Here is a 10558-nt window from a genome sequence, read left to right on the forward strand (position 1 = left end):
GAAAAGGCATCATCATCACAATAACACATAACATTTAGACTTATGAGTAGTTTATTATAACTTTGGAATATTTTCTTCTGTAATTTACATTTTATACCTCAGTGAATTTCAACAGTTTCATTCTGAAATTATTTTTTATTTATTTTGTAATTATCAATTATTTAAAAAAAATTCTCATTTTTTGAGACATTTAAACTAATTCCACAACTACTTAATTATTTTTATTTAAATTATTACTTAATTACTGTCTATTAAAACGTAACATAATTTTTTATTAACAATTCTTTAATCATCCATCACAATTTAACATATTCCTAATCACCTCACACAAATTCGTACGCCCTACCCCCCCCCCGCCAATCACAACACATTCGACACAACATGACGGTGGTCCGACACCAACCAATGACTTCTCCCACAGTTGAGAGAAGACAAGAAGATGATTAAATTTTGTACTACGTACAGCCTCTGAGTATGAGCCTCAAAAGTGGAAGAATAGAGATTGAAGAAGAAGAAGAAGAAAGACAATGATGATGATGACGATGATCAAAGAGCCACCGCTTCCTCAACAGCAACCACCTTTTCCTTCATCTCTTCTCATCTATTTGTATGTCGGCCACTTCTTGGCCAGATGGGGTGCCAGGTCTCTCTCTCTCTCTCTCATACTTTTTTTTATTTTGTTTGGGTAATTTCTCATTAGGGTTTGTGTGCATATTATTGTGCATTGATAGTTTTGAATTTTTTTATATTTATTCACCTTTTAAAAGTTTCATTAATGATTTTCTGATAATGATAGTCTTAAAAATTTGGTAACTTTATTGTGTTTTTGTTGAAATTTTTAAAGGTTAGTTTTTTTGTCTTACTTTGTTGGGATCCTTAATTTTGTCTTGTCCTTCCTCTTTTGTGATGAATTTGGGTTTTAATTTAATTTAATCAACCCTTTTGGAATGATTTGATCAGTTGTACTAGATTTAACCTTTTGCTTCCTTTTCAAAATTTAGAATATTTGTCATCTTTAGTTATTTTGAGCTCTCAAATTGAAATTTTATACCTTTATTTTTCAGAGTTTGGTAGTTCCATTTTGTGCAAAAAGGCAATCAAGTGTTTCAAACTCATCATAGTATTAATAATAAACAAATAATAAATCCTAAAAGTTGATATAGAACTTGTGGTTGTGATATTGCAGCAAACACCTCTTGTGCAACAGAATATGAATTTTTTTCTTTCCAAAATAATTTCAATTTGGCATGGTTAAGAGGAGGTCCCAATAAATCAATAATATTAATCTTTTCAATAGATTAATGTGAGTACATTTAATGGTTGTAATACGGCTCGTTGCTTTGTAATTTCATTTTTCGTGTCTTGAAAACAATTTTATTTATTTATTTATTTATGTTTCCCAAAACGTAGGTTGGTTTTAAGAAAAAAAAAATTCCAAAAAACATCCATTGTTTTCATATTCTATCATTTTTGTGCATAAAATAGTTTTTGAAAATAACTTTATGGAGTATTCCAAAAGTATAGGGTCTCTGTGGTAACGTTTACGTTTTCAGTTTATATTTACAAAAAATTTATAAACTGATTTTTGTTTATTTTTTATTTATTTTTAGAAAAACATAAACTACAAACGCATTTGATAATTGACAAAATGTTTAAAAAAATTTAAAAATATAAAAAAAAGTGAGAAATGGCAAGTGGCGGCAAGTGGCGGCGGAAGACGGTGGTGGAAAGTGGTGACGGTGGGTAGTGGGTAGTGGGTGGTGGCGGGTGGTGGCGGGTGGGTGGCTGACGGTGGCGGGTGGTGGGTGGTAGCGGGTGGGTGGTGGCGGGTGGGTGGTGGTGGGTGGTGGCGGATGGGTGGTGGTGGCGGGTGGGTGGATGACGGTGGCGGGTGGTGGCAGGTGGTGGGTGGTGGTGGTGGTGGGTGGGTCGTGGTGGCGAGTAGGTGGTGGTGGTGGATGGGTGGATGACAGTGGTGGCAGGTGGGTGGCGAATAGCGGGTAGTGGTGGGTGGTAGCGGGTGGATGGTGGTGGCGGGTGGTGATGGTGGGTGGGTGGGTGATGGTAGCGGATGGTAGCGAGGGGGTGGTGGTGGCGGCGGCTGGTGGGTGGTGGTGGCAGGTGGATGGCGGGTGGTGGTAGCGGGTGGGAGTGGTGGTGGTGGTGGTGGGTGGGTGGGTGACGGTAGCGGTGGTGGGTGGTGGATAGCGAGTGGGTGGTGGTAGTAGGTGGTGGCAGGTGGGTGGCAAGTGGTGGTGGTGGTGGTGGCGGCGGCGGGTGGGTGGCAGGTGGCTGGTGGTGGTGGATGGCTGGTGGTGACGAGTGGTGGATGGTGAGTGGTGGTGGTAGCAGGTAGGTGGCGGGTGGTGGCGGCGGGCGGTGGATGGTAATGGCGAGTGGTGGGTGGTGGCGGGTGGATGGCAGGTGGGTGGTGGTGGTGGTGGTGGTGGCAAGGGTTGGGTGGTGGTGGCGAGTGGGTGACAGGTGGGTGGTGGCGGGTGGATGGCAGGTGGGTGGTGGTGGTGGTGGTGGTGGCAAGGGTTGGGTGGTGGTGGCGAGTGGGTGACAGGTGGGTGGTGGCCGGTGGGTGGTAGGTGGGTGGTGGTGGCTAGTGTTGGGTGGTAAAAAAAAAAAAAAAAAATTCAAAACTCAAAACGGAAACACATTTTTTGAGTTGATATTTTTTGACCAAATTTATAAACTGAGACCACTGATTTATAAATCAAAAATTTACCAAACAAGTTTTTATTTGAGTTTTTTAAATTTTTATAAATATAAACTGAAAACGTAAGTGTTACCAAACGGCAGCATAATGTTTTTAGAAATTTTTCCCGAAAACATTTTGAACTTTCTTTGTTTTGAATGCAGGATGTGGGAATTCTCTGTTGGTTTGTACATGATTGATGTTTGGCCAGCCTCATTACTCCTAGCTGCTCTTTATGGTGTGATGGAATCTGCCTCTACTGTAATGTTTGGCCCCCTTATCGGACAATGGGTTGATAAACTACCATATGTCAAGGTTTACTCTCACTTTTAATCCTTTTGTGCCCATTTTACTATGACAAAATTTAAATCTTTATCACATCATGGGTGAACTGTCACAATGAACCAATATTTTGGGAACCACACAAAATTGATTCTATGAAACTCCATTAAAATGTAGAAGTTTTTTCCTATCTTTATCCTTCCGTTTCAGTGATTCTATTGGTTTCTGTAAGCATTAATAGAAAATGCTTTATGTATTAAATAGATCGCCTTAAACAATAGGTGCGATTAAGTGGACAATTGGAAGAAAGGATTCGTGTTTGAGATTTTTTTGAAAATTTCAAACCTGTAGCGTTGTGCTTGTATGTTTGATCGTGTAGTGGTTAATGATACATGGTTTTACATTCGCAGGTTATCCAAATATGGTTGTTAACACAGAATCTGTCTTTTATTGTTGCTGGAGGCTCAGTGATTGCACTGCTGGTTTACTCAGACTTGATGTTTACAAATTTCATGGCGTTCGTGTCACTTGTCGTAGTAATCAATCTTTCTGGAGCTCTTGGCATGCTTTCCACTGTTGCTGGAACCATCTTGATCGAAAGAGAATGGTAAACATATTATATAAGTCACTCTTGACATAGTATTATGTTAATTTGTTATCACAAATCAATAGTCAGAACTATGAATTTACATATTTCCTAATTTTCATATTATAACATCTTCATAACCAGCATTTTCAACTTTACAGCATCTTGAACTGCAAATTGTGTAGGAATCAGATGTTTCTTTTCCGTTCTGTTGTATTCTGGAAAAACAAATGCAGCATGATTTTTTTTTTTTTCATATCCTATTGAAAGAATGTTTGTATTTGTTCCACACTAATGTAAGGTCGTGTTCACATTATAGGGTAGTGGTAATATCAGAAGGCCACGCTCCAGAATATCTGACACAGATGAATTCAGTTATCAGACGGATTGATTTGATCTGCAAGCTATTTGCACCGGTGGTGACTGGCTTCATCATCAGCTTCGTATCCCTAAAAGCATCTGCATTGGCTTTATCAATCTGGAACACTCTCTCGGTTTGCTTGCAATATTGGCTTTTAATGTCTGTATACAATGGGGTACCGTCTTTGAGAGAGAGGAACCAAAAGAGGGTGACAAGACATTCACCAATGCCAGAAGAGAGTCCATCTACGTCCCAAGAGCAAAGGAGCTTTCTTTCTAACGCTGAAAATGGTTCAGAGTTGTCCAAAACGAATGGGAAATGGACAATAAGCAGGTGGTTTTCCAAAAGCCCTTATATTAGTGCATGGAGAGTGTACTTACAACAAGACGTGGTACTCCCCGGTGTAGCTCTTGCTTTACTTTATTTTACTGTTCTTAGGTGAGCCTCTTACCAAGTTACAACATTGATTTTTGGAAATAGTATTCATATACTCTGCTTAATGTTACATTTTCAAACAACTTAAAGGATGGCGACTTCCAAATTTTCAATAGTATAGTTTTAGGTCTTATTGGAATAATAATAATAATAATAATAATAATAATAATAGACGAAGCATAATTGTGTTACAAGAACATTACTATATTAGATTTCTCTTTAAAAATTTTCGTGTATCAGTGCAATTGGGAGAAAGTTAAATTGTTCTGTATAACCCAAGATCATTTGGTATTCTCTTAAATATTTGTTTCTCATTGCAATTGGGCTCTTTGACTTATGATCCGATTCTATTTGCTATTGCAGCTTTGGAACTCTAATGACTGCTACATTAGAATGGGAGGGTATACCTGCATATGTTATTGGAATTGCGCGTGGAGTAAGTGCTACAATAGGAATAGGCGCAACATTCCTCTATCCTATCTTACAGTCTCGGATTTCAACACTTAGAACAGGAATCTGGTCCATCTGGTCCCAGGTATTAACTTCACTTCACCAAAAAAGGGTTCAGTTTGTTCTTCTTAACATGTAACTTTCTTTAAGAACTTCGATTTTCTTTTTTCTTCTTTTCTTGCAGTGGACCTGCCTCTTAGTATGTATAGCTTCAATATGGGTACAAAACAACCTTGTATCAGCGTATATGCTGATGGGTGGAGTGGCTGCCTCACGCCTTGGGCTATGGATGTTTGACTTATCAGTCGTTCAACAAATGCAGGTAAGGTGGAAAAGAATCATATCAAATGGTTACGAGTTCTTTGTTTACATTACCATCTGGTTCTTCTGTCTGTATGTGGGGAACTTTTGTTTACCTTCTTCAATGATACTCCTTGGATAGGATCAAGTTCCTGAATCTGATCGCATTGTAGTGGGCGGTGTACAAAATTCAATTCAGTCTGTCCTGGACTTGATGACCTATGTCATGGGCGTAATCATCTCCAATCCCCAGGTGATCATCCTTGGCATTATTAGTTTTGTTTGACAAATGGTTACTGACATGTTATTAGTTTGTACAGTGTTTGTTGTAGTTGTCATGTCATGGTCGGTTATGCAATTTAGTATTGACCATATGTTGAGCATTGACAAAGCTGTTCTCTGCAAGAAGAAATTCATGTATATGCGTATAGGGAAATTTTAAGAAATAATGGAAAACAGACGTAAGAACGATGAGATTATACTAGTTTCATTTGTCTTGTTGCATAGATATTGACGTACTTTTTTCACATTTGCACCTGAAGCGCCGTCAAAGCTTTGTTGGTATGAATATTGGTTGATTCTAAAACCTTCCTCAGTATTGATTCTTGTATCAGATTCTGATTGAATTTACTCAAAGCTGCTTAATAATATGCACAGAAGGAAAAAGCTGATTGAAGCTTTTTTGAAGTCTTAGGGGGTTGTGAGAAATTTAATTGGTGGAAGATGTCACTGATGAATATGTCAACTTAGTATTGATTTTTCTAGTTCTGCCACATTTTCACACAGGGTTTCTGCTAGGTTTTGAGGGTTTTTATCTTCTTTTATTTTTTAAATCAAAAGTTTATGAACATTTTAAACCCATTCCCAAAGCCCAATTGAAATCATTTTCATTAATGGGCTTCTTCTTACGATTGTATTAATAGCCTTCCAGCTTAGTGGGTTCTAGTTGCTTCCTTTTCAGTTTTGTTGTTTATCTTTGAAACCTATGGTACCCAGTTGGCGAGAATCCTTGCCCCTCACTAGGAGGTCAAGGTTTCAAGTCTCGCCAAGAAAGATTCCCCTTCTCCCATGCCACGACCTTCTATGTATCAAAAACTAAAAAGAACAGAAACTTGTTGGTTTGAGGTCAGTTTCTTTGAGGGATTAGAATTATCAAGAACTAGAAGGGGGAGGGGAGGAGAGGACAGGAGAGAGCTCTAAACTCGTCTTACCCTTTTATCGTAAGGTGACTTATGTGATCAACTTTAACCTTACTTCTACATCTTTTTGGACTTTTAGAATACATGACTAAAGGTTCGGTTCATTATTTCATTCAAGCAAAATTCAGCCATTTAGGTCTTTTGGACCATAGCTAAGATAGTTGTTTACTTTTAAGAAATCTATGCACTTTTTCTGCATCCGTAACATTTTTAATATTGCAATTCTTTAAATGTCATAGTTTTGCTTTTGTTTCCTGTTTTGTCCGGCTTCTCTTATCAATTTCCTACTTTTTTTTACTGTTTTACTCATCGTTGGGTAATACAAGCAGGGATACAACTTGAGTGTGTTTGACCAGAATAGTGAGCATTCATTCTTTCATTTGCATCATCTCCAAGAATTGGCATACCTTGCAAATAATTAGCTCTTTCTTTGTGACAATCATGCTTGAAATTTATTCCAACTAACCCTCCGCTTTTCATTGCCGTGTCAGGACTTCTGGGTGTTGATTATGATATCCTTTCTGTTGGTGACCCTGGCTGCAGGACTTTACAGTCTGCACATTTACCGTGTGCGAAAGCAACTCATTCACTTTGAGAAGTTGTATCTATTGTTCTCGCTGTAAAACAGTCATAAATTCATATCAGAATAGATGCTAGTGCTTTCTTAGTGAACACAAAAAGAAAAAGAAAAAAATAAGTGTTTTGAGTTGTTGACGGTCTCTGTGACCTCCTCTGTAAGTCATTTATATCCGTGTGATAGGCACACCCTAACTTGGGGAGTTTTAGGCAAATTTATTCCAAGAGAAAAACTTGCCTTGGGGGGCTTAGCTGCTTTATAAAGATTTTAATGTGATAATGATTTCTTTTACTTTGCTAAGTAGGGCTTATGATTTGCAAGTTTCGCTGTTACCAAAGAACATGGCACCTAAACATTATGGTGTGAAGTTCAATATATATAGGCTGAACCTTCTTTGCTGGAGCAATTATTCAGTGACGTTGGTGGCATTACTCTTACTCCATGTTTGTTTGGATGGACATGAGTTTGGGATTGGACTAATAGTCCAATAAAATTATTAATCCGATGTTTGGTTAAACAATTGAAGTAGGGACTAATTATTTTAAACTTGACTATTAGTTAAGATATGATACATAATCCAACGGATTCGTAGTCCTAGGACTATTAGTCATGGGAATACTAATCCAGTCCGTCCAAACAAACATGACCTTACAGTATTTGAGACTACAAATTTACATAAAACTTGTTATTGTGTGTAGAAGGACCGGCACTGAATAAATTTTTCACTTATTGATAGCAACAACAATTGTGTGTAGACAGGACCGGCACTGAATAAGTTTTCCACTTGCTGATAGCAACAACAATGAATGACCCATGTTGACCGATTAGATGACTCGTGACCTAACTAAGGTCTCATTTGACAATCGATTATTTTAGTAATTTTTTTTGTTAAAATATAAGGTAAAAAAATTAGTATATTTGGAATGATTTTTTAATTTTTTACGGAACTATGTGCAAAAAGTAGAGAGAAAAGAAAATCTTTGACTTTTTGATATAAGTTGTTGATTTTTTAATTTTTTTAGTAATTTTTTAATTTTTAAACTAAAACAGTGAGTTGTCAAACGAGGCCTAAAGATTAGTTTAGGTGGAAAACACACTTAACTAATACTAATCTGGTGAAGGCTTTTCTGGGATCATAGCATTGGTAGAGCAATAAGTCGCGTCCAAGTCTTGTTTCTAATATTATTACTATTTCTAGTTTTAAACAATTTAATATGATTCTATAGTCTGTAGATTTGCTGGTACTTTGGGTTGCATATGTTTGATATGTTCTGGTTTTAGTGAGTAGAGAAAGATTCCAACAAAAAAAAAAAATTTAAAAAAGAAAAGAAAGAACAAAGTGTATTATAGGTAGTGCATAAATGGACTATCGAGCAACTTTTGTTTCAAGTTTCATAAAATAGATCTATCATGTAGACCTTGAAAATAATTTTTGCGCGGAAATAATGTTTGGTTTCCAGTGAAAAGCTTATAAAATGATTGTGAGTGTTTGGGAAGTGGATTTTTTTGTAGGTTTTTTTAGTTGTAGGATATTATTAGAGAATTTTTTTTTTTTGTGTTTGGAAAGATAGTTAAGTTTTTTTGTGGTTAGATGTGATGTTTGTGAGAGAAAAAGTGAAATGATTATGGGATTTGATGTGATATTTTGTTTGGATTTGTTTTTTTTGATTTTGTAAAACATTTATCTTATAGTGAGAAAAACGAAAAAAAAAAAAAAATTCAAAACCCAAGTTCCAAACACTGCCATTGTTGCTGCATCATTTACTTCAGAAGTGTATGCATTTTCTTTTCTTTTCTTTATTTTCTTCTGTGATTGATGAGATTTGAGTCTGCTTCAGAATGTTATAATCTCATATGAGACATGAGAGATTTTGACCGCATAGATATCATATTTTTAGATTTTTTTCATTTGTAAGTTGGCATGAGTTTTAACTATAAGAGATTTGTATCATTTGGTAATCATTAGTTATTATGTCAATTGTGAAACTAGATTGAGTGGAAATATGATTACATGATGTTTGTGGTTGGTAGAGAATGTAAGATTCGTAATTTTGTATTGAATGACTGAAGAACATAAAGAGATATAATATATGATGATTAATTTTAAAATATGAACACGTACTATTTTAAAAATATTGAATAGTTTTTCAAACTTAAAGTGCTTTACCATATATAAATTTTACTTATAATTTCTAAAACACCAGTTGTCACACAAAGCATTTAAAATGTCATTTGGGTTTTGTTTCTCTCTTTTATGCATTTATTCCTTCATTTGTCTATTTGTGTACATCATTTTTGCCCCAAATTTGCATATCCTTTTTTTTGGCTATATGTGCATAACCAACACTCTCTCTCTCTTTCTCTCTCTCTCTCTCTCTGTATAAAACCTTTCATCATCCAAGTTTGACTGCAATCACTCTATACACAAGGAGTATAGAGTGTTATTGCGATATTATTTTAGGTATAGTTCACATCACATTCAAGATGAATGTAAATTACATAGTATATTTTTGTGTTTTAATTTTGTATACTTGGCATTACTGCTTTGTAAATAGAATAATATTATACAAATTAACAAATTTTATAAACTTTTTTTTACTAACTGATGTTGCACCTGTTATATCATTAAACTAGATTATGTTTCAAATTTCAAATTTCAAATTTTTATTGCTGTATTACACATCAATTAGTATAAAAAAAAATTGTAAGAATTGCTAGTTTTTATAATAATTTTTTTGTACATAATTGGTGGCCTTGTAGCATCACCCCCAGCAATTTCATAGGAGAGGTTGGTGGTTCAACACCAATGGAGGTATGAGTGTTTGTGTGGCCTTAAGCAATTCTACTCTCAACTGAGAGGTCAAAGTACCTGTTTGGCGCAAGTTAAAACCTGTTTATTTTAATTTTTATCTTAATTTAAGCTAAAATATTGTGTTTGATGCAACTTAATTCATTAGATTATAGCTTTTAAGTCATTTTCAGCTTATTTTGAAAAGTAGCTCGGGGGGTGCTTATAAAAAATGACTTATGCACGTAGCTAGCAAGGGGGGGCTGAAATGACTTAAATGCCCCTCCAAAATTGAGGAAATTACGAAACTGCATTATATATACCCTCTTCTCAGTTGCCCTAACGCTCTCCTTTCCTCTCACACTTTCCTCTTCTCCTCTCCTCTCTGGCGACCGATGACGAACTCCTCCACATTTCTAGGATCATAGCCGATCGTTCAGTTTAGCCCCTATTTTCCGTTGATCTGCACAAAAAAAATGTAAGATTTCATGCCCTTTGTATGTTATATATACATATACACATATCGATCAACCTCTTCTTGTCTCTTTCTTGAGCCCTTTGTCACAAACACCACTCTGATCAGGTCTTTCTTTGACCTTCTCACCCTCAAACCTTTGTTCTCAGACCCATCTTTGCTATTGTAGAAGTAGATGCCCCTTTCAATTTCTTGATGATAGAAAAAAAAAAAAAAAAATCCCCTTAAATCATCTTTATGTTTCTTTGATTTGGATTTTATATAGTCAAAGCCCATTTTTTATGACTGGGGTTTCTGATCTTCTTTCAGATCTCCTAAACCGTAGGTTTTCTTGGGTTTTATTAAGTTTCTTGAACTACCAAATTCTGGTTTGCTACTCTTTTGTTTGAGAAGGGAAATTT

The 10558-nt window shown here is 36.1% G+C and overlaps 1 protein-coding gene across 1 annotated transcript; it reads left to right on the forward strand.

The window, feature by feature from the left end:
- The first annotated feature begins 395 nt into the window (after positions 1-395).
- Positions 396-7180, forward strand: LOC114310194 (solute carrier family 40 member 2). Its single transcript, XM_028256149.2, has 8 exons — positions 396-643; positions 2869-3019; positions 3397-3593; positions 3892-4371; positions 4732-4903; positions 5003-5140; positions 5261-5371; positions 6809-7180. The coding sequence occupies exons 1-8, from the start codon at positions 528-530 to the stop codon at positions 6938-6940; spliced, it is 1497 nt and encodes a 498-aa protein (XP_028111950.2). The 5' UTR covers positions 396-527; the 3' UTR covers positions 6941-7180.
- Positions 7181-10558: the final 3378 nt, after the last annotated feature.

Source organism: Camellia sinensis, chromosome 3, assembly GCF_055761805.1.
Source record: "Camellia sinensis isolate YWXY chromosome 3, ASM5576180v1, whole genome shotgun sequence".
Taxonomy (NCBI): Eukaryota; Viridiplantae; Streptophyta; class Magnoliopsida; order Ericales; family Theaceae; genus Camellia; species Camellia sinensis.

What these genes read in the sequence shown, in the direction of transcription:
- LOC114310194 (XM_028256149.2), top strand. Translation starts at nt 528, where the DNA reads ATGATGATGATGACGATGATCAAAGAGCCACCGCTTCCTCAACAGCAA. An exon ending in TTGGCCAGATGGGGTGCCAG is followed by an intron (nt 644 to 2,868) that starts GTCTCTCTCTCT and finishes TTTTGAATGCAG; the next exon opens with GATGTGGGAATTCTCTGTTG. An exon ending in ATCTTGATCGAAAGAGAATG is followed by an intron (nt 3,594 to 3,891) that starts GTAAACATATTA and finishes TTCACATTATAG; the next exon opens with GGTAGTGGTAATATCAGAAG.